Source organism: Vulpes lagopus, chromosome 6, assembly GCF_018345385.1.
Source record: "Vulpes lagopus strain Blue_001 chromosome 6, ASM1834538v1, whole genome shotgun sequence".
In the NCBI taxonomy this organism is placed as follows: domain Eukaryota; kingdom Metazoa; phylum Chordata; class Mammalia; order Carnivora; family Canidae; genus Vulpes; species Vulpes lagopus.
In genome coordinates, this window is record NC_054829.1 from 29,659,052 (window position 1) to 29,682,615 (window position 23,564).

The 23,564-nt window shown below is 49.2% G+C and overlaps 2 protein-coding genes across 10 annotated transcripts in view; one reads left to right on the plus strand and one right to left on the minus strand.

The window, feature by feature from the left end:
* The window catches only part of SLC8A3 (solute carrier family 8 member A3), a 142,718-nt gene extending 139,309 nt beyond the window's left edge, over positions 1-3,409 (plus strand). For all 5 annotated transcript variants that reach the window (XM_041759927.1, XM_041759928.1, XM_041759930.1 and 2 more), the window contains one exon: positions 1,336-3,409. In XM_041759927.1, coding sequence (XP_041615861.1) covers positions 1,336-1,712 — 377 coding nt within the window. In that variant the 3' untranslated portion in view covers positions 1,713-3,409. The remainder of the gene's footprint in view (positions 1-1,335) is intronic.
* Positions 3,410-20,245: 16,836 nt separating this feature from the next.
* Positions 20,246-23,564, minus strand: part of SMOC1 (SPARC related modular calcium binding 1) — a 154,778-nt gene continuing 151,459 nt past the window's right edge. For 2 of the 5 annotated variants that reach the window (XM_041757908.1, XM_041757907.1), the window contains exons 12-13: positions 22,831-22,865; positions 20,246-22,320 (exon numbers count right to left, since the gene is read on the minus strand). In XM_041757908.1, the coding sequence (XP_041613842.1) occupies positions 22,204-22,320; positions 22,831-22,865 (152 nt within the window). In that variant the 3' untranslated portion in view covers positions 20,246-22,203. Of the gene's footprint in view, positions 22,324-22,830; positions 22,866-23,564 lie in introns of all 5 variants that reach the window. The other 3 variants (XM_041757909.1, XM_041757911.1, XM_041757910.1) reach the window with 3 other exon arrangements.

Sequence of the window (23,564 nt, forward strand, 5' to 3'; positions counted from 1 at the left end):
AGAGAGAACATCCTCCTCCAAGAGGGTGAAGGCTGAATCCTATCAGATAGGACTCTGCTGGCTGGACCGAGGGAAACCCTTCCTGGACTCAGAGAATAAATCCTTCCGAGGAGTAACTGAATGGACATGACACTCCAGAAAATCTCTTCCCCAAACCCCAGCCCAGAGTAGAGGGATTGTTTTATACATTAGTAATGCAAGAGGCTTGGGTATCCTGGAAATGTATCAGGTGGTAGGAAATTAGATGGATGATCCACGGGAGGCTTTGTGGTGGAGATGCCCTGTGATCTCTGCTCTCTAGGCCTCAAGGGATGGGAGCTACTGGACGGGGCAAGGAGCAGAACTATTACAGGGGAAAAGGAACACATGTGGGGAGAAATTCCAGGGGATCAGAGGCAGAAAAGCATGGTCAGGCAAGAAAAGGCAAGAGGTTTTCTCTGGGAGATCCGAGAAAATTGGCAACAAGGAATCAAGCCAGGACAAGCGGGCAAGGAGAGCACTTGGGACATTTCCAAGTCCTTGCAGTTGGCCCAGAGAGCAGCTGGCAGCATTAGGGGCTTGATAAAGGTTACATGGTGGTGCATTTGGCTGGTTTCATGGCTTTGCCGGAGACTCTTTGGGGTGATGATATGCAAAGGGCCCTTCCATGAGGGCTTTAAGGCCAAATGTCTTATTACCTTGGGTAGATTCCTTGACCCTTTTTTTCCTTACCTGTGAAATAAAAGAGTGGCTAGATGTCCCTGATGGTCCTTCCAATGCCTACTATAGTCCATGCCAACATCTGAAGTCAAACAGCTTGCAGAACTCTGTGCCCCATATACTAACTATAGAGGCAGAGCCCTGTCTCCCTCGAGTCCATTCCTCATGGTTCCCTGGCGTGTCCTCTGTCCCCATAAATCCAGTGCCTAACACAATGCTGAGTCCAGGGGCATTGTGCCCTGACTGTGTTACAGGAGCTAACACCCCATGTGATGGGTACAACCAGGCATCTACCCTAAGCAGCTTCCTGGGATGCCAAGGTTCCCTGGGCAGATTGTGAGATCTGGGGCAAAATCCCCTTGCTGAAAAAAAAAATAATAATCCAAAGGGAAGAGCATGCCACTCAGTAAATATCAGGACCGGTAGGCTCTTAGGGATCTTCAGACCCCAGCAGTGAGGAACCTGAAGCCCAGAGAAGTGAGGTGACTTGTCCAAGGCCACACAGCTTGTTAATGGCAGAGCCCCTGCCTCTCCTTCCTCGGCTCGGCCTGGGGCCCCAGATGCCTCTGGACACACAGGGGGGCCCCCCCGCATCTCAGGCTCCCTCCAGCCCCCACCATCTCTGCCTCTTTCCAGACATGTTTGCCAGCAAAGCCGCTGCCATCCAGGATATGTACTCTGATGCCTCCATCGGCAACGTCACGGGCAGCAACGCCATCAACGTCTTCCTGGGCATCGGCCTGGCCTGGTCCGTGGCCGCCATCTACTGGGCCCTGCAGGGACAGGAGTTCTACGTGTCCGCCGGCACGCTGGCCTTCTCGGTCACCCTCTTCACCATCTTCGCGTTCGTCTGCATCAGCGTGCTCCTGTACCGCCGGCGGCCCCACCTGGGCGGGGAGCTGGGTGGCCCCCGCGGCTGCAAGCTGGCCACGACTTGGCTCTTCGTGAGCCTGTGGCTCCTCTACATACTCTTCGCCACGCTGGAGGCCTACTGCTACATCAGGGGCTTCTGAGCCAGGAGCGCAGTGCGGCCTCCGCAGCACAGGCCTCGGACTTCTCAGAGAAGGGCACTCGGCGGGCTCGGCCTGAGCCCCAGGACCCTCGCCCCACCCAGGCCCCCGCCGGCCGTGGACTGGAAGGGCAGAGTCTTAACCCATCAAACACAGCGGAGGAAACACCCACCTGACGAAGTATTTAATTCAATACAAACCAACAACAGCAACAAATCCACCTCCTCCCCGTCTCCCCAAGCCCTGTCCCAGGTCCACAGCAGAGGTCAGGCCCTTCCACCGCCTCCCGATTATTCCTGGGCTTCTCCCTCCCTGGGGGCAGGGCGTCCCGTGTCTTTCTGGGTCCCGCACAGCCCTGCTCCCTCCCGCAGCCCAGCCCGCCAGGGGGGACGGCAGGCCCAGCCCCAAGGCCCCTTTCCGGTTCTCTTCTCACCTCACCGTAGCCATGACCGTGCTGGCTTCCCCATCTGGTGTCGCTCATTATTCGTTCGTTCCGTCTTTTCTTTCTGAAGTTAGTAACAAAGGTGCTGTGAAGGAATTCACGGTGGTCGCTGATGACAGGTAGAGGCAGGACTCTCCACCGCACCCCCCCCCTCAGGGTAGCACTGTCTCTGTGGCCCCCTGCGCACCCCCCCCCCCCCACGTCTGCTTTTCTTCTCCGTGGGAGAGTGATGGCCTCTGGCTGGAAGTGAGTTTGCATGCCCATGAGGAGCCCTGGAGATCAGGGGGCTGGGCCAGGAGGAGTGTTACATGCTCTCGTCCAAATCCAGTTTAAAAGAAAAAAGTCGTGGTCCCCTTCCCTGCCCTTTCCAATTGCTTCTGTCTGTCTCGTTGTGTCCGTGTCTATACGTTTATCCTTCTGCAGGAAGGCCCACCAAGTGGGAGATGTGGGACAAAAATAGGAATGGTACGCTATGACCAAGGGCAGCTGGGGAAAAACAAAAGGGATAGAAGGCTTTCTTGAGTATCTTTGGCTTCGTATCTGAGGCTGAGGAGAAGAGCTGTCCACCTCGTGAGATCTTGAAGAGGAAAGGTTATATTTAAAATGTCAGTGCTTCGGAGAAATGTCAGCGTCACCACCCCCTCACTTACTAATGTGCCACACTAAGAGGTCTGACTGTATTTCTTGAGGTACTGGGAACACTGAGAGGTTGATAAGAAAACTAGGGGCTCCTTCCACCTCTCCTGAACCCTCAGGTCATGTTTGAAAGCATTTTCACGAGATAGGAACTGGAATTTCTCATCTCTCCCACATTCCTGCTTGTTTTTAAACCTCATGAAGCTCTTTTTCCAGCCTGTGGGCTATTTCTTGCCCCAGTAAAGAGGCATCTTAGTTGCTATCATCCCACGGAGCCTGGGTTTATAGAAAGAGAGATTGCCGTGGCCTACAGACCTTCTCCCAACAAATTTGGAAAGGACCTGGCTTTAAAACACACACACACACACACACACACACACACACCAACACACATATGAAATCATCACAAAACTGCCCACAGATCTTTAGGCTTTCTGCATTGACATAAATACATTTTTTAAGGGGAAAAAAGAAATTAAAAAACACCTGTTTAATTTTAAACACATTTTTTTCTTAAAAAAATAACTAAAAAAGAAACAGTGCTCATGTCATAAGCTATGTTGACAGTTGCCAGTGGAAATGTTGGGTTGGTTTAAAAAAAAAAATAAAAGCTATACTTATATCTCTCTAAATACAGCTTGCTTCTTCCATGTTTCTTCAGGAAAAGGTCCAGGGGGCCAGCTGGGGTTCTCTGGGAGCAGAAGTGGTTGAGGTGAAAGTGTGGTCTCCTATTTGTATATCCTGTCTGCATCTGCCATCCCCTCAGATCCCAGTGTGCCAGACCCAGTGTTTTTAAAGCAAAAAATACTTCAGGAAAATGCCACTTGTCAAAAGCTGGACGTTCGGACGCTGGAGGGCAGGAGCAACAGAGCTGCGGTGATGACGGGGAAGAGCATTTTGTATCAGAAAGGCACAGTGGAGCAGGAGTCCGGCCAGGCAAACAGGGCCCTGGATTTATAACCAATAGGCACATCCGTTCATTCGTTTACTTATCATCCATTCAGCAGGTGGGTTTTGAACACAGTCTATGCATTGACCTACACTGGGATATAAGGAAGACCTCAAGCAACTCACAGTCCAGGGGCGAGGTTAACACTTTCTTAACCAAGGCTCTTTTGGCTGCAAGAAACAAATCCATTAACCTAGCCTAGGAAGTGGAGGGGTTCAATGCTGCAGAGGTCTGGGTTGGGGGGAGGGGGGCTCCTATGGAACCCAAGGTAGAAGGCACAGCTGACTGTAGGATGCTGAAAGCCCTCAGGAACCAAGTCCATTCTCCCCCAAATGGCATAGTTCCCCAAGTCCTTACCCCCATCTCCCCATCAGACCTGGCCCATTCCTCTCCCTCCCAAGGAGCTCCCTGTCTGCCCTGCTCATCTGACATATGGTTGAGCACAGCCACCAGCCCGGACACTATGGCATGACCATACAGCTCCATTCCCACAATTGTCAGGGACATTCCTCTTCTCAGAGAACGAATTCTCAATGGGGAGAATGTGACCAATCTCCCATCCCCAAAGGGCCATTCCCGGAAAACAGAATCCTTTGATGGAGGCTGTTTCATGGTGGCCGGGGTACCTGTGGAGTGGTGGCTTTGTCTGAACTCCTGCTCTGAACAACTCAGGTAAGAAGAGGGGTGACGTTATATGCACTTTTTTTTTTCAAAAAGCCAAGTGATAGGAAGGAGCTGATGAAGTCTATGAACCACCAACGTACAACTAAAACTATAGTTCTATGTCATGAGTACTCTAAGAATGGTTTAAGCAGGTACCATGGGAAATACTGACTCAGCCTGGAAGCACCGGGAAAAACTTCACAGAGAATATAACATTTAAGTAGGATCTTGAAGGAAGAAAATACCTTGGTGAGGGGGCCCTGGTGCTGAAAGAGAGGCAGAAAGCAGCACGCTCCAAGGCATGGAGGTAAACCACAATACGGTGTCATCCTGGAATAATGTTGGCATGGAGTATAGAGTTCAAGAGGACACAACACAAAAAATGTAGGCAAGGAGAAGGGTTTGGCTAACATGCTCATTTGGTTCTTTGCCAGCTACTAAGGTGAAAATGAAAAATGCCCTTTAGCTGGTGATATGGTAGATGCAAACTCATGAGACCCATTTGTACCTATCATTCCCCCCCCCCGCCTTTTTAAATAGATTTTATTTATTTATTTATTTATTTATTTATTTATTTATTTTTTTATTCATGAGAGAAACACAGAGAGAGAGAGGGGAAGAGACACAGGCAGAGGGAGAAGCAGGCTCCATGCAGGGAGCCTGACGTGGGACTCAATCTCGGGTCTCCAGAATCACGCCCTGGGCTGAAGCCAGGGGCTTAACCACTGAGCCACCCAGGCTGCCCCTCATTCCCCCTTTTTGAGTCATTTCTGGCTGATGTTAGGCTTTGTCAAGGGAGAAGCTGGGATAAATCAGAGTGAATGGGAAAGAGGGTTGAGCAGAAAAGCCTGGGAACCTGAAGACCTGAGTGCTGGTCTGGATGCCACCAGGGCTCAGTTCTGTGGGCCTGTACCGCTCCATCTGCACTCTGAATCGGACTACAAATAAGGTCCCTGACACACAAAATACAGTCTTAAATGGCCTCAGAGGCCTGTGACTTCTGTCTTTCACCCTGGCATGCTGGAATACGTACACAAAAGTGATATGTGCATGTGCATGCATGAATGCATGCATGTGCGCGCATGCGTGTGTGTGTGTGTGTGTGTGTGTGTGTGTGTGTGTGACATCGAACTGCCTATCCACCTTACCTGATAGAGCATCGCGGATGTCCTTTAGTAATTCCTTGGCCCTACGGCCCATGTATTAGTGTGAAAAAAGACATTGCCAGCCTTTGTGCACATGTTCATTTTCAGCACTTTTTACTGCCTGAGCCATATGTTCCCGTTCCCTTGATTCATTTGTTATCTAATGGCTAATATTAGCTGCTATCATAAATAAACCTCCAATATGACAGAGGCTTAACAAGATGGAAGTTTGCTTCCTCACTCATGCAATGACCCAGTGAGGATGTTCCCAAGTAGCAGATAGCCTTCTTCCACATGGTGATTCGGGAACTCGATTTCCTTCCATTTTGCAATTCTATCACTCTCCAGGGCCTTGGAGTCCCTTCAGCTGGGAGCAAATGGGAAGAAAATTAAAGAAGGTACACGCACTTCTAATTGCCTTGCATTCTTAAGTGATACTCACTACTTTTGCTTGTACTCCCATTAGTAAACACTAAATCACTTTATCCCCCCCCAAATGCAGAGAACACTAGAAAATACAGACCTGGCTGGGCAGGCACTTCTTAGTGTCCACTCTATTTTACAAGAAAATAAAATTTTTATGAATGTGTGCCTCTGCCATAACCCCTCTGTGATTAAAGATAGATAGATTTTTAAAAAGATTTTATTTATTTATTCATGAAAGACAGAGAGAGAGAGAGAGAAAGAGAGAGAAGCAGAGACACAGGCAGAGGGAGAAGTAGGCTCCTTGCTGGGAGCCCAATGTGGGACTCGATCCCGGGTCTCCAGGATCACGCCCTGGGATGAAATCGACACTAAACCACTGAGCCACCGGGGCTGCCCAGATAGATATTTTTAATATCAATGGTCAAGTGCAATCTGACCTATGTCTATGTGAAGTTTTGTGGCTTACAAAAAGACTTTTTTTATATATACATGTGTCTAAGTTGGATAAGATCCACAGAGGTAGATATTATTCTCATTTTATCACTGAAGTCCTGAGTGGCTAAACGATTGCCAGGAGCACATAGATCTTTGAGGCAGGACACAAACACAAGTCTTCTGACTTGTGTCAGAAGAATTCTAAGCTTTTTCCAGAACATCATGGCCTCCAATGACAAACACCAGGACAAAGAACGAGGCTCCCAGGAGGCAGATCTAGCCCATGAGGGAGCCCCTTGGAAGCAGCCAGGATCCAGGGGGAAGGCAGAAGAAACCAGTCAGCAGCAGGCCCTCTCATCATCCTTCAGTTCCCTTCTCCTTCCCTTTGGCTACGTCCTTGCTGAGCAAGGAGCTTCCTCTAGAGGCAACTGAATGGACTGATGTTCCAGTAAGAGCCAAACTAGTAGAAATTTCCAAGGGGAAATTACACAACACTACAGTGATCTGGGTTGAGGAGTCTAGCATTAAGGATGGAGTGGAGAGTTACCTGGCCTCAGGGAGGGATTGATTCAAAAGACATCTTCTTGAGAAACAGTATCCCAAAAGATTTCCAGAAGGTAAATAGATACCCTAGTAGGTAAGTCATGTGACATTTATTACATTGTCAGAAGAGAACAAGGGATCAAACTATCTGTATAAGAAATGATATTAGCTCTTACTCATAAACTCAAAGGAAATTTATCATTCTATCTTAAATATCTGGAAAGGAAGTGACCCAAGGGAGACTTTGGTGCCTCAAAATCCTTAGATTCTGATTTCTAGTCTTAGTTTTTTTTTTTGCTGTACCTCAGGTTTTTCCTGACCACCATATATATCAGCAGAGCTGGTTGTCATTCTGTTTCTCTCCAGTTCCCTTTATTAGAACTGTGTATTACATGACAGGGGGTGCTTCTACACTATGTGATAACTATTTGCTCTTCTGCTATGATCAGCATTCTGGCTTGGATTCTCCTCATTCAGTAAATTTCTCTTTCCATGACTGTAGGACAGTAGTTAAAACCTGGTGGTCAGGAAGCTTAATGTGTTTAATCAATGAAGTGTTTTTTTAAATGGAATTAAATTAAATTAAATTAAATTACCCATGTTTTGAAATGAAAGCATTTTGTGTAAAATTTTGGACTTCAGCTTCTTTGGCCCATACTGTATAGGCATTCTCATGTGGCAATAAGCCATGGAGCTGATAAGTGGCCACCCTATGTAGAAAGGGTTTACGTTCTCAGTTGACTAGAGTCCCTACCCAGCCCACCTCTCTCATTCATATGATCCACCCGGCCCCTATAACCATTTGTGCATATGACATCTGCTATGGGGTCAAGGCTTGAGGTACTTGCATTTGGTTTTACACATATTGGTGCTACCATTTTTTACCATTTTTGTGGTGTTTAAAACAAGTTATTTTAACCTCCCTATGCCTCAGTTTCTTCAAAAAAATACATCTTTGCAAAAGTTAAATGAACCATCTTTTAAGACCATTACCATAGTGTCCAGTACCTAGCATACACCCTGGAAATGCTCCTTTAACTTTATTTGTGGTAAAATACTACAGCTTGTGCCATCAGGGTCTGAAGTGTTTGAGAGATTCAGCAGTGTTCCAAGGAAGTAGGTGGATGGCCTCAGGCCACTATGTCCAACATGGCATCCCTCCGTCTGCTGGACTATGCAGGCTCCATGGAGGTGGGGTAAAACTCCGTAGTCTTGCTTCTGTGGTGAAAACAGGTTTTTAGCTCCTTGGCCTGCAGGGGGCAGGGCACAGACGTGAAGATTTGGAGAGATGATCAATGGGTACCAGGACCCTCAAGTCAGGAAAGCCCCTTGGCACAATGGAGAAGTGAGACAGATATGTTTGGTATTAAAAAAAAGAGTGGCATGGGAAAGGGCAACAGGCCACATAGGGTCTTCTATGCTAATATGTAAGGCAGGTAGTGGTGGACAGAAACACCTATTGCCTTCAGAAGGAGGTGAAGCCTTGGGAGAATCTAAATTGTCTTAGTCATCTCACAGGTGAGTAGCATAGTTGGACTTAACATCTAGGTCTACCAGATTCCAAAGTAACCACTTACTACCTTCATATGCACTTGTTGAGTATATAAGACAAGCACTATTTATTTCATAGTATTTATTGATAGAGTGAGAAGCATGAATAGGATGACTTATTCTTGTTTTCCAAAGACTTTCCTGGGTTTAGCAATGAAATAAATTCCTATGTCCTAGGAAAACCTCAGTCCTGAGAAACTGGAGTGGTAAGTCACCCTAAAATATTATGACCACATTACACAGTAGAAATACAGTACCACTGCTACCTTTAAGTGGTAGTCTCTATACATGTACCTTCTACTCTGTAATGCTGTCATCTTTTACCAGCTATCCCATGTCCCATGACTCTCAGCCAGCATCTTAGCTGGATGAGGTTCTTCACTTGGCGAGATGACTCAGACCTTCATTCCCATAAAATTTCAATTCTTGGTCCATTGCTCTAGTTTTTTATTGATGAGCTCTTTCAGGTAAGGGACTATGAAGAGGAACCTCCAATGAATCCCCAGGTTCCAAATATAGTCTTTCTTTACCTCATTGTATAGCAACAACCCAATTTCCCCCAAGTAATTAGGATAATAACCTCCATTCAGTTCAGTGATCTTCTGATAAGATCTGCTTATTGGTTTATTGGCATAAAGTGCCCCAAATGACTAGGGGGCAGGCTCAGCTTCCAAGCCATCAGAACCATAACTGTGTTCTCTGGTGGAAACATTTCTCCCTTGGGTATTACGGCCTCCAAACCTACTGAGCCCAAGGTTATAGGGACAAAAAACAAAACTCTTCAAAGTGTTTATTAGGCATAATAATGAGATGGATCACCCTTCCCCCGTCCCATCTCCACCTCTTGGTTTCCAGACCTTTGTTTCCTGTTTAAGGGCAGTCAGCACTATATGCTGATATCCAATTTAAAACATAACTGCACTCAGTAGGATAGTAGGATCCCAACTAAAGGCATTATCACTTGGGATAGTAGGATCCTAACTTAAGGCATGATCTCCTAGCTGGTGATGTATCTGAGCCTGCATCAGATCATTCCTATATAATGTCAAGCCGGCTGCCTTTAAGTTACGAGAAATGTGCTAAGACTAGTGCCTCTGATCAGAGGCAATGTTGTGAAAGATATCATGACAATGGATAAGGCATGCTGAAATCCATGAATGGAGGAGATGTTAGCAGAAAACCTATGGGTAAATCCAAACCAAGGTTTTGTGTCCCTTCCCTGTGGAGACTAACTGCTACCTCCTCCATGATGAGAATGATCCAATGTAATCAACCTACTACCAAGTAACTAGCTGATCATTGTGGGAGATATAGTACAATATCAAGGGCCTATCAATTGCTATTAGCAGGTTGTCTGTCCATCCATCCATGGATAAATGAACCTCTTTGAGGGGACCCATGTACTCAAGCTAAACCATAGCCTCTATTTCTATTGCCAAGGCCATTTTATACATGGTCCACTGAACAGGCATCAGAGTGACTAGGGAAAAGGCCAACTAGATCCACAGCATGAGTCAAATTGTCCATTTGATTATTGAGTCTCCATCACCATGATTGGTTTCAGGATGGTATTCATGGAGAACACTAGTATTTTCACACTACAGGCCTCATTCAAGAGATCTATACATGCATATCTTCCCTAAACTTTCTTGTCACTGGTAGGCTTTCTTTCAAAGCCTCAATGATCCAATCATCTGTTATCCACTGCCTATGAGTCTGTGTAGGTCTATAGTTCAGACCAAAGTGGATAATCATATACATGCCTGATGTTCTGTCTCCTTGGGAAGATTTCCGTTCACTACAGTCTTTGAGGACGACCCAAGAGGGGCTGTAGCATGGCGCTGTCCACTTCTGGCTGGTGCTGGCACGCTGTGCAGATCCACTCCCGAAGTGGGCTTGTGCTTTTTCCTCATTTGTTAACTGATAGAAGGGAATTATCTGTGAAACCATAGTGTGGTTGAAGGATAGGCAGCAAAGCTGCAGGTACAGGTATCACAGAAGTCTAGGTCACCGGTTTTTGCATTTATGGGCACCATCTTCACCTGACTGGCCTGAGTTCAATATTTGCACCTTCCATTTTATAATGGAATGCTGCCTTACAGGTCTTAATTTTATACTTTTTTGGGTAAGGCACATGTTCTCTATGGGTAATTTAAGTCACATGTCACTTCGTTTTTTCCCCTCCTGTGTCCCCAAGAGAACTAATAGTAGTGAGCATTTACTTAACGTAGTGATTTGGGCTCAGTCCATATCCCTTGTCCTCTCAGTGCCTACAGGAGAGGAGGGACTGCTTTAGAGTTTCCTGGGGGTACTTCAACTCATCCATGTGCATATTCACAGCTTTTAATTTGTCTTTTTCTCCTATGTATGATATCTAAGGTCATACAAAGAATCAGATGACTCCACACTCTTTATACTCACTGTTACTGCCCTCGTGACTAGGTGCTAGAACCACTTGATCTCCCAACAGCTTGCCCTCCACTTTTGACCATGCTGCATTCAGTGGTAATTTGAATTATCATGGTGCCACCATCTACCATGAGCTACCATTGTTACCTTTGCCCTCTTTATGGAAGTTATCCTTGGGTTGTTCATACATAACTGATCTAAACCCAGAGTTCCATTGTATGAGTTTGTTTCCTGGTGCCACTTCCACTATCAATTCTGTATCAGTCAGAATCTCAATAGAAGCAAAGAACATTGAAATTGCGACAGACCAAAGGTGTAGAAGTGTTGGAAATCCGGACCAGTAGCAGTGGAGCTGTTACCACGTCTTGGTACAAGTTTCAGGGGGAGAAGAGGTTTTTGGAACTGAGAAGGAGAGTCATGTATATAAGCCTCTTAGAGAGGAGCAATTGATGTCGAAAAAGACAAACAGCCCTTGTCAATCATCAGAAGAACCAGGATAATTGCCCTGTCCTCCTTCCCTTCTCACTCTCCATCTCCATTTCCTGTTGGACTTCTGGTTATCCAGAGGGGAGAGGAGCTCCACTGATGCAGTTCACACAAGCCAGCCTTTCATGATAGAGCAGACAGTAGATGGAGAAGGGGAAAGAATACAACTAGAGAGTCAGGCAGGTGATTTCTGGCACACCATGTAGTTGTTGCAATGATTTTATGAGAGAACGAACCTAGCAAAGTGCCTGACAGGTAATAAGCAGTCACAGGTGAAAACATAGGAAGTCCCGAGGGGTGATGCTAACTGCTCAAGGACACACAGCCAGTTTATAGCAAAGCCAGGTGGGGACTCTCATACTTGAAGCTGTCTCCACTGTCCCTCCTTGCCCTGATATTCCACATGGCTTTGCTACTGACATTCAGTTGTCCCTTCACCCTTAGCTTCTCCTCAAGGAGCTAACTTCCTAGAATACAGCCCCTCATCACACCTTATTGCAGTGGAATGGGTATCTTGTCATGCTATTTCTACCTTATATCACTGCCTCAGGAAGTATATCTCATTAACCTCCTCCCTAAGCATGTTTTAGATATTAACATTATGTACCACTCAGCACTGCAGTGGACACACTCCTTTCTTCATGGTTAATGGATTTTTCCATTCATAGACGTCCTATCCCTCTTTAGATTTCCATATTAAGTGCCATTAAGAATACTAAATTAAAGGTCACAAAAAGTGGATTCTAATTCTGGCTTTTCCACAAGCTGGGTGTCTGATCTGGAGGCTACTTCACTTACTTGGTCTTGCATTTTTCATGCATAAACATTAGAGCAGATGATTTTCTAGGCTCCTCCCAGCACCAAAGTTCACTGATAATACGGAGGAAGAGGGGGAGGAAGATAGCTCCCAGAGAATGAGCCCCAGCTTTGCACAGGGCACTGTGCTCTGCACTTTACCCTCATTAATTCACTGAAACTCTGTGGTTACCCTGTGAGGAGGGATTATTATCCCCATTTTACAGATGAAGGATCTGGGACTCAGAGCAGACAAATGATTTGCCCAGAGTCACCCAAATACTTCTTAGAAGCACCTGAATGTATTCTGGAATCCATCTGACACTGGAAACCAAATTCTAAACCAATGATTCTCAAAGTATGCTCCAGATGAGGAACACCAGCCTCACCTGGGAATTTATTATAAATGCAAATTCTCAGGCTGTACCCTGACTCCCAACCACTGGGGATGGATCCTGGCAAACTGTGGTTAACAAGCCCTCCAAGTGAATCTGATGCCTTTTCGAAGATGAAGTCCATTGTTCTAAACCACCATGCTCTACTGTTCCCCCTCCCAAGTCTCTCATCATATACATCTCATTACATGCTCAAATACACAGAGAGCAGTACGCTCTGTAAACACAGCCTCAGTGTCTTTCTACCCGTGTATCCAATTTTACCTTCAAATGTGCTTATTGCATAATTCTTCCCACATAAACATCTCAGGGTGTCTCACACACCTTTTAAATGCTTTACTATAACTGCCCTCATTCAAGTTTGCAAGATTGTCTAAGTCTTAGGGTGATGGCTCTAGTCTAGTGGAAGGGGCAGACATGAGAATGATTATTACCCAGGCAGTGATAGGTGCTAGGATGGATGTAGGAAGCAGCAGCATGTAATGAACAAATAAGTTGGGGATTTTTTTCCGGACAGAAGTGATGCTTGGGTAGAGCTTCAAACATTAGCGAGAAGAATAATTATTGTTGTTGTGGGGATATTTTTGTTTCCATCTTAGGTCTTTTTTAAAAAATCAAACAAAAAGAAAATCTTTTCACCACCTCGAAGATTTCAGCTAACTGTCCCCCGCCGTGATAAATTAAGAAGAGACCTTAAAATAGAGACTCCAATTTTAACTATCTTCCCTCCTTAAAACTCAGGGTGGTAGCGAGGTAAGAGCAGGGTGGTTTGGGAGCATTTAGGAGGAAGCACTGCGAATCAGATGAGGTGAACCAAGTTTTGAAGGATGAGGCATCATCAGCCATAAAGACAGATGACGGCATCCGTTCCAGGCAGTTTAGCAATGCTGCAGGGAGACTAAGAGCAGAGAGTGGTTCATTTGTGAAGATCTAGGTTCAAGTCCTGCTCTCGTTTTACTAGCAGGATGATCTTGACTACGTCACCTAAGGTCTTAAGTCTTATATTTTTCACTCAGTTACATACTTAATATATTGATATCTACTTTAGAGTTTAGGGGGTGTGGATAAAATACAATGATTGCAATGATTGTAATACTGCTGTAATTTATGCATCACACTGCATCATAGATTTGTGATTATTTATGTTGTTATTGACGCTGCTGTTGTTCCAGGAGGAGACATGAAACGTGAAGCCGTTGAGCAGCAGGTAGGACAGAGCACCATCACTTATTCGACTTGCAGAGTGCACAGAATATGGAAGCAACAGGGTTAACTGCATGCACACCAGGGCAGCATGGCAATATCCCAGGAATGGGATTGTATATTTGTGCAGCAAAGTGTGCACGGGAAGAGTGGCTGAAGGTCAGGACCAGACCAAGAAGTTTAGTTTCTTGGGCTAAACTGAGGCAATTAGATTTATCCCAGAAGCTTAATATTAATCTACTGTAGTCTGCTGCTGTAACAAAATACCACAAGCAGGTGGCTTAAACAACAGAAATTTCTTTTCTCCCAGTTCTATAAGCTAGACATTCACAGTCAAGGTGCCATCAGGCTTGGCTTCTGGTTTGGCCTCTCCTCTTGGCTGCTAAATGGCCAGTTTCTCACTGTGTCTAAGTGGCCTTTTCTCTCTGCACAGAGACATTCTCTGGTGTCTCCTCCTCTTCTTATAAGGACACCAGTCCTTTCTGATCTCATTTACCCTTAATGACCTCCTTTAAGGGACCTATAAGAGGCAGGTGCGGGTGATGCGCCCAGTTTTAGGCATATCAGAGTTTTCAGGTCTGTGGGACACCCAGGGGGAAGCGTCCAGGAGCCTGGACTCTACAGACCGGGCTGGGGTCTGAGACAGGGATAATCCCAGTAGCAGATTTCAGGTGCAGTCCCCATTCTCCTGAGCATCTGTTCTGGATGGGAAATAGCCCACACGCTGCCCTGCAAACCTAGTCACGAATGTGAAAACTTCAAACCCCAACAGCCTAGCAGAGACATCAGCCTATTTCTAGTTTGTTTTTCCAGTTTGAGGTGCCTCCTTCCTCCCACCCTTCTTCCCCCACCCCCACCACGCCTCCCACCCACCCCATGCTTCTCCCAGGGGGCCAGCCCATCAGCCACACCGCTAATTCCTTCCTGACTTTCTTCTCCCTCCCCCTGCACGCCTCTACCTCTTGCTTGGTCTGCATCTTATCCTCCCCTCTCCTCACCCCCAAGCATGCACATCTCAGCTCTTCATTTTCATCTGCCTTTCCTACTGATCGGCCCCATCATGTGGCTCCTCTCCAAGGGGGCCTTCTCACACCTGCCCTACTTGCTGACACCATGTTTGGTACAACTCCCTGTTGGGCACTGGCCTTCAGGCTGTGTGGACCCCTCCCTCTCCACGTGTGCCTCCCTCTTCCCTGAAACACAGGAGCCGTGGATGCAAGACCAGCTTACCTGTTTGCAGTAGAGCACAGAGTCTGGCCAGAAAGGATCCAGGTCTGTGAAGCGAAGGGAACTGCCCAAAGCCAAAGGTGGTGGCTTGGTAGCTAAACAAGATAAGCTGATCTTCTGACTCTCAGTCCAGGACTTGTCCTGAGACACCTGGGAATTGATACCACAGGTGTGTAAGGCCACACAGACCCCTACTCTTTCACCTGAGCTGGGCTCTTGCTGCTGCCCAGGGCCACTCCTCACCGTCTCCTGCCGATGCCCCACCAGCCTCCCTGAAGATGATGCTGCAAGCTTCCCTGCCCTCCTGCATCGAGCCTGGGGTCCTGCTCTGCTCTCTGTATGTGAACCATCCTTGTCCCCACCAGGCCCCTTCCATGCCCAGTTAAGGGTTTTGAAGGGCCTGTGTTCAGAGAGGTCAGTTCAAACATCCTGGAATCAGCTCACCTCAGCTCAGGGTAGTTCTGGATCTCAAGAAAACAGTTTCTGTCTTTAACAGGGAGGAGGTAGGCATGTGGGAAAGAATTGCTAAGCACTGAGCAGTGGGAAGATGGGAAAAATGAAAGGACTGGGGCTTCCACTTGTAGTTACAGGTCAAATATCTAAAAGGACTCTCCTTGAGGAGATCCAATTGCTTCCATTGTGCCCGTGTTGCAGGGGGTTACTTGTGGGAATTTAGACCATGTTTTTATACAGCACAGAAGGCTATGTGAAGAATGAAGATGGGTGGGTCCCAGGGGTCCTGCCTGGCCCTGGGATAGATTCCCCAAGGACAGACCTATCTGGGCCAGCAGGCCCATTAGAGTTCTCAGATGGTAGGAACCCCTGGGGGTCCCTGGTCCTGAGACTGAAGCTACTAGGGGATTCCCTCTGGGATCAACTTCCCTTACATCTATCATTAAACCCACCGTAACAGTACTTTGATGGGGGGATATTTCTATTTCCCAAAAATTAGTGATAAAGGCCCAAAACTAAGAAAAAATATGCTAAGTGGGGCACCTGGGTATCTCAATGGTTGAATGTCTGCCTTTGGCTCAGGTCATGATCCTCATATTTGGGGATCGAGTCCCACATCGGGGTCCCCACGGGGAGCCTGCTTCTCCCTCTGCCTATGTCTCTGCCTCTCTGTGAGATTATTTGTAATAAATAAATAAAATCTTTTTTAAAATGCTAAGTATCCTGTATCCCAAAGAGCAACAGTTGGAGCCTGACACCCTCCCTGAGGAGAGGACAATACTTGAAGCAGCTCTGCAACTAGCCACCCTTCCCCAACCCAATCCATAAAAGAAGGCTGTAGGAAGAGAGAGGAGGCTGAGAACCAGGAATCATTGTACTGCTTCCTCTCCTCGTCCTTGAAGCTGAAGAAGCAGGGAGACTCAGAGAGAATCACTCCTGGAGATTTAGGCCGGCCGCAGGCCTGATACCTCATTTTGCAATTGGACAATGCAGCAGCCTTGCTGACCAGCCTCCTCAACCTACTGCAGCAAGGCAGGGGAGAGGCAGAGCCAAGACAGGAGGCACCAAGGGTCAGTCTGCTCCGGCGCAATGATGTGTGTTTCCCATGGGTGAATGGACACCCCAGAAGCGAGCCAGGCATGAGCCATATCACAGATACAAAACCACAGGCAGGCGCCTTAGAACGAAGTAGACTTGGGGTACCCTGGTGTGGGGAAGTGTGGAAGAGGTCAAGCTAGAGCTGAATTTCCCACAGAAAGTCCCTGTGCAGTGGGGATGCTCACTCTAGGACCCGACTCGGGCCCCCCACAAGAGCCAGTACTGGGGCACCTACTACACAGTGGGCAACCCACGCTAATCTGAGAGGCTGCCACCGAGAACAGAGGAGCACAGCTGCGGTCTGCTAAGAAGCCCGCATGGTTTTCCTCTCCCTCCTCCACTACCCCATCATTCGGAAGAGCTGAGTCATGACAAAGCAGAGGAGGAGTTGTCTCAGAGCCTGACCGAACCCCCTCCTCTCCTGCCAGCAGTCAGGGTGCCCGCTCAAGATGGTGCCAGGACAGGGGGGAAGAAGGATCTAAATCAAGCTGGAGATGGAGGTTTTGTAATGGGCGGAACTGAGCTTACAATTAAGGGAAGTCGCTGGGAAACTGTCATAAGGGATCTCAAGGTACACGGAAGGAAGGTGCAGTAAAGCACAGCAGAAAATAGTGACCACAAAGGACACATTCCACGTTTGTCCCCAGCGCCCTGAGATTCCTCACCTGGGGCTCTCTACCCTCTCTGAGTCAAGCACTGGGGAGCCTCCGTCACCAGAGATGTAGCTTCCAGGGGTGGGGTGCGTGATGGGGCGCTGAGACTCACAGGAGGGAGGGCACAGTCACAGTGTACCATAAATGTGGTCTATCAGGAACAAGGGGCACAAAATGCGCCCCGTAAACTGTGAAAAGCAAGTCCTTTTGTTCTTGCACAACGTACAGATTGCCAATTTGTAATCAGTATAGAAAAGAAAACACAAAGATAATCTATGTTGTGATAGTCGCCAGAGTTGTTCACTAAATATTTCTAATTCTACTCTGGGCATTTACCAGCTAGCTGCCTTTGAGTTGGGTGGGAACCGTGTGATTTGCTTTAGTCAATGAAATGTGGGCCATGCGACATGTCACTTCCAGATGGAAGTTTTAGGAACCAGAGTGCAATTTACCATGTGTCCCTCACCTCCTCCCCCCCCCCCCCCCCTTTTTTAATGGTTTTATTTATTTATCCATGAGAGACACACAGAGAGAGGCAGAGACACAGGCAGGGGGAGAAGCAGGCTCCATGCAGAGAGCGGATGTGGGGCTCGATCCTAAGTCTCCAGGGTCATGCCCTGGGAGCAGACTCAACCGCTGAGCCACCCAGGCGTCCCTCACCTCCCCTTTCTTGCCTCCACAGTTGTGGAGGACGAGGGAGCCTCCCTCAGCCTGGGTCCCTGCGGGAGGACAACAAAGACGAGCGCCCCCTGCTGGCCGACGACGGCTAAGTCGCAGGAATGAGACCGCCTTTGTGGTCCAAGCGGTTGAGGGGCGCGGAGCCCGTTACTGCAGCCGCTCCGGGTCTGTTGCTTGGGAGCACGCTAGCCCTGGGCCCATCACCCAGTGAAGAGGCCGCATCCAGGCACGCAGCCCCTCCACCGTCAAGCGTCTGAATGGTCAGGGTTGTCCTGGTCGGCTGTGCCCCAAACAGGATCGTGGACCATTAACGACAGTCAGAGCTGGGCTGGAAAGACCCCTGGCAAAGGAACCCTGACGGGCACCCCTTGCCTGAGGCCGCACTGGTGACTGTTGGCCGGGGGTGACCTGGAAGATTAGAAGGAACTGGCCAGAGCGCTCACCGAGATTTGCTAAGAAATAACAAAAGAGAAACCCGTGTCACGCACTTAGCACCCCATTCAGTGGGCAGGCATGTAACCAAGGTCATGACCTTTCTCCACATCGATTCATGGAAGTCACACAAAAGGGAGTAGTGATTCCAGGCTATAGGGATGAGGGCTCAATTTGGTGGCACTGCATGAAAAAGGCAAAAGTGTCCCTTGTCCCCACCTGCACAATGGAACAGAAGCCAAGTGCCACAGAGCAGAAGATGGGGGTGTTGAGAAGGTCTGAAGCCACACTCGTGCCCTCGTGGGCCATTCAGAAACTTGGGAATAAATGGCCAGGGGACCAGCCTGGCTCTGTCTGGGTTTTCTCCTACAGGGCGTGGTGCAGCCAGCTTCCCAAGCCCCCCTCCGGGTCCTCTAGAGAACCAGGGGTGTTTAGCAGCCTGCAGGCCTCTCCTCTGATGGCAGCACAAGCCCAGCGCTACCCCTCTATCCTCATCCCTGCTGAAAATGTCCTCGCTCCTTCCCTCCCCCCGGAGGCTAGGCATGGCTCGGGAGGCTCTTGGTGAAGGAAGAAACAGGCTGGATCTGATCTGTCTTTTCCTTGACTGCTACAGGGAACGGTCCTCCTGGCCTTGGCCAAGGCAGAGGCAGGCTGAACGGGGCTGCAGGCTGGCCCTGCACTCAAGTGTGAGCTCAGACCTGGCCTCTCGCATGCCAGGCTAGGTCTCTACTGGAGGCCCGCTCTGCCTCACGGCTCCCAATGACACCCCACATGGGCCAGTGCCTCCCTTATGTCTCTCCTCCCAGTCCCTGAAGCCTGGGATAGGCCTCTGCAAACCGGTGGGCTTTTAATGAAACTCTAAACTGCTCTAAGAAAAATGTACTCAGAGCTGAATGCAACCACCTGGGGTCTGAGCCGGACAGGAGGGAAGAGGCTGTTGTTCTGGCCCCTGGAGAAAGGCAGTCAGGAGAGGACAGAAAAGCTGGGGATGGGGGTGGGGTGGGGAGGGCCACCAGCAAGTCACTGAATTCCCAAGTCTGAATCCTGTGAAATGGTGAGAGAGACATGTCTCATTGGACTGTGGTCATAAATACCAAAAGGCCTGTAGCTACAGTGAGCCTGGAGCCTGGAGACAAGGTGTCCGCACTAAACCTGCATGACAGACATTCAGGGGCTACACACTTGCCAGAAACACTTAGCTAGAGAAAGGGTTAGGGGAGAATTTTCCAGAGAAATTATGTTCTGTTCACCAGCAAAGGACAGAGGGGCAGAGTGTGGCAAAGGAAATCTGGACGAGATTGTCAGAGGGTGGTGAGGAAGCCACCTCCAGGGTCGTCTGTGCCTGGGGACAGGGGGGAAAGGGAGAGATGCTAGGAACACCGGGGAACATCTAGAGCCTTACCTCAACTGCCAACGCCCCCGAAGCCCCCCAGCAATATGAGCCAGGCCAGGAGCCTCAACCTGACCCCCACGGATAGCATGAACCCCTTTGGGGGTCTGCACTCTGTCTAAGCTGCTTCCTACCTGGGGTGTCGAGATGGGGACTATGGCTGATGTGCCCACCCCCACCAGCCTGAAGCCATGGAGTGGGCTTCCCCCCCCCAGTCCTGCCTGCAACATTGCCACCTTCCAGTGATGCTCTGGGGGGTGGGGGGTGGTGAGGCAGCTGTCTGGGGAGGCAAGAGGGAGAACTGCAGAGATGCACAAACATGTTAGGTGAGGGCCAAAGGGATCAATGTCCTCACAGCAAAGTGCTGTGACACCTCGTGGCCACCTCCAGGTTCCCTTCTAGTCTGACAACTCGCACTTCCTAGAATCTGAGTGGTGGGCACCTGGACCAGGGAAAATAATCAAACTTTTCAGAAAAAGAAACCTTTCCATCAGAGGGAGCCACCCAAAGAAAGAGGCAACAGCTACCAAGGTTTACCCATTTTTATTTTTTATAAAACAAGCTACAAAGATCTCCCTCCCTCCTCACAAAGGAAAGCCACACAGCACAGCCTAGACGTGTGTGAGAGCGAAGACGCCAGGGTTGGGGAAGGAGGGGGCTTCTGAATTTCCACAGGGAGGCACCCTCTCTGTGTTTTCATGCTTCCTCCGGGCCAGGGAAAGGGGCCCAGGCCTCCTGGAGGTCCATCTAGCTCTAGCACGCTGCCGTGCCATCAGGTCCCGGCCAACAAAGGGAGGGGGGCTCCCTTTCCTCCTTACCATGTTGGCCTGGGGCCTCCAGTCACCCCTGAGACAACCTCTAGGACTTGTTCCACAATAGCAAGAACCTTCTCTGGCCTGAGGCCCCACCGGAGCGTGTCCTGAAAAGGCCTCTAGTGGGCCACTGCTTATGGCGCCAATGCCTTCCAGACCCAAAATGGGGGACAGTCTGCTGAGGTGGGTGCACTTAGGGGAATGCTGGGTGGGACACCCGATGAGGCCAGATTTCCAAGAGAAATCCCATAGGGGCACCAGCCCCGGGCTACCTGCCCTCCTTCAATGCTGCCACAGCGGCTTAAGGGAAGAGACACTGTCACTCGTTGCTCTCTGCGTGAGGGCTGTCTGAACGGGCACAGCCACCACCCAGGCAGAGGAACCTGGGGCAGCCTACAGTGGAATCCCAATAACATGTCTGTGGAAGGCTAGGCCTGGATTTCCCCCTAGTTGGGCTATTGGCCCTATACTTCCAGGGTCGGGGCAAGGGGCCCGGTGGCAGAAGTAGGAGGCCCGGGATCGGTTTTGCTCTGGAATTGGCCTTGAGCCTGGAAGCCCTTAGAGGCATTTGAGGGAATAGAAAGAACCTCGATATTAGGTTGAAAACCAATGAAACCATTGAGTTACCAATGAGATGACCAGCCCAACTCCTCCCTCAGGCTTGTGATAACCACGAGGACAGGACGGCAGGGGGGATACAGAGTGGAGAAGACCCCGTCTGACCCGGTGTAGAGAGGGCCAGCCTCAGGAAGCCTCGCCTGTGCGTCCGCGGGGAGCTGGCCCTGCTCTCAGCAGAGGGGCCTCTGTCCTCGTCCCTCCACTGCTTAAACGTCCAACATCTACATAGAAGGCCCCACTGCATGTCTTTCTGTCCTTTGCCTCCCTTCTCATGCTTTACAGAGTAGATGCTAAACATGGGTGAAAAGGTTTCAAACGATGTAATGCAAATCCTCCGAGGACCAGTGGGGTTACGAGGATGCTGGCGTCCCCATGGACGGATTGTGGGCTGCCTGAGGGTCTGGAGAGCAGGAACACATGGGCATGGGAGAATTGGTGCCGGTGCTGGCTACCGCCCTCCCTCTGGGGGCAGCTCCCATCTGTCCCCCAACCCAACCTCCTTCGAGAAGGCCAACTGCCCAGTGACTTGCCAGCTCTGACAGCTAAAGCAAGGGGCAGTACCCCCCTCCCACCAGAAAAGAACCGGTGGAGTCGACAATATAATCTGCAGGCTCCAGTCTTTAAGCACACACACAGGGTCAGTCTCCAAATGGAATCCAGGTGGGCTATGGGCACAGTCTGGGTTCTAGAAAGCTGGGCTGTGTGTCCAGAGCCCCCGCCACAAGAGCAGGGAGAGGGAGGGGAATAAACAAACAGCAATGCCAACGCCTGTACAAAAGAACTATACAATTTACATATATATTTATGTACAGTATATAAATCTCTTTCTTCTCAGTCCCCGAAACAAACACCCTCCCCCCAAACCCGCCCCCCAAAAACCCCTCAAAGTTGTCAGTAGCAGATCCAAAAACTTACAATAAGAGAGAGAATAAACAGTCTTTTTCCCTTTCCTTTTCCCACTGTGGTATTAGATACTGGTGTTTAAAAATGCAACCAGAAAGAAAACACGCAAATGAGAGTTATCAAAAGTGCAAACACGGTGGGCACCACTCATGTTACATGGGATGTGGCCGGGCCTGGGGAGCTGGTGAAGGTTGGGCCTCGGGCAGTCCGTCCTGCCTCCCTGGTCTCTCCACCTGCCCTGTGGTTTTCCACTCCTTAGACGAGGCGTCCTACTGAAGGGGAAGCAGAAGCAAGAAGTTAGAGGTGGGTTCGTGAGAAACCCAACTATACACACCAGTTTCATCAGAAGGGCAGCCTGTTAGATATAGGCTGGGTGGGATGCGAGGACCCTCGACGTACAGATAAGCCCGAGTTTTACTGGCCCATCCTTGGCCACGGGGCATACCACAATGGCCCCTAAAACAAGTTTGGCATTCCAGAGACTAAAGCTTTGGCGAGGAAGCACAGCTGGGGGTGTGCAGTCTGTATAAACCATGTACCCCCAGATGCTAGCCTTTCAGCCTGGGAGGGCCAGGGGTGACTTTATACGTGGAGATGGCAGGACCCTTGTAGCACGAACTGATCTTTCTCTTGTGTTCTCAGCAAACAAACATGGAAAATGGGAGCCTGAGTAACTTGGCCAACGCCTCCACTCTTGCTGTACTACCAGGACTGCATCTAGGGGGCCCAAGGAGGAGACCCCGGAAAGAAGGCAACTTACTGAATGGGTTTGGACCTGCCTGTTTGTCCTGGGGGAACCTGCCAAGACTACCACCTGCAACAAACAGGAACATATGATACTCAAGTGGCCTTGCCCCGGAGAACTGGTGGAGCTTCCTCTGTACCTGGCTGCCTGTCTCCTCCAACCTCTGGAATGAATGGACTCAGGAAGAGCCAAGGGTTGTGTGTACTCCCTGTTCTGTGGCTGTTGGTGGCCCTGTTCTGCCTGGGTGAAGCCACCACTGGCCAGCACCTTTAAACATAGGCTAGGCCTTCAGTAGGAGGCCTCTCTGAAATCCCCTCAGTTATTAGCTACAAAGGGCGTTGGTGCTGATGGACATCTGCATAACCTTCTTGGGTCCTGGATTTCCAAGTCAGAGAACATTAGGGGTGGAGGTAATCTTAGTAACCGTCTGGTCCAGCCCCTTCATCTAACAAATCTGCAAACTGAGGCTTGGAGCAATTGAGTGAGTTAACCAAGGTCCAAGTCTCACCCTGCTAATACCCGCTCTGCCCCACAGGGTGTTGACAGGTCCCGGAGGCTTCTGCAGGTCCCAGGGCTCCTTGAGGAGGAGAGGTGGGTACATGAAGAGCTGGGCCACTCTGTGTGATCCCGGGAGGCCACGTGACTCTGTGCGTGGACCTTACCCCCGCTGGGTCAGTCTACAGAATGGGAATTGGGGCCACTGCGGTGCTGCCTCTGCTCTGCCTCTCACAGGACTGCTTGAGGACTGACTCAATCCATGAAGTGGAG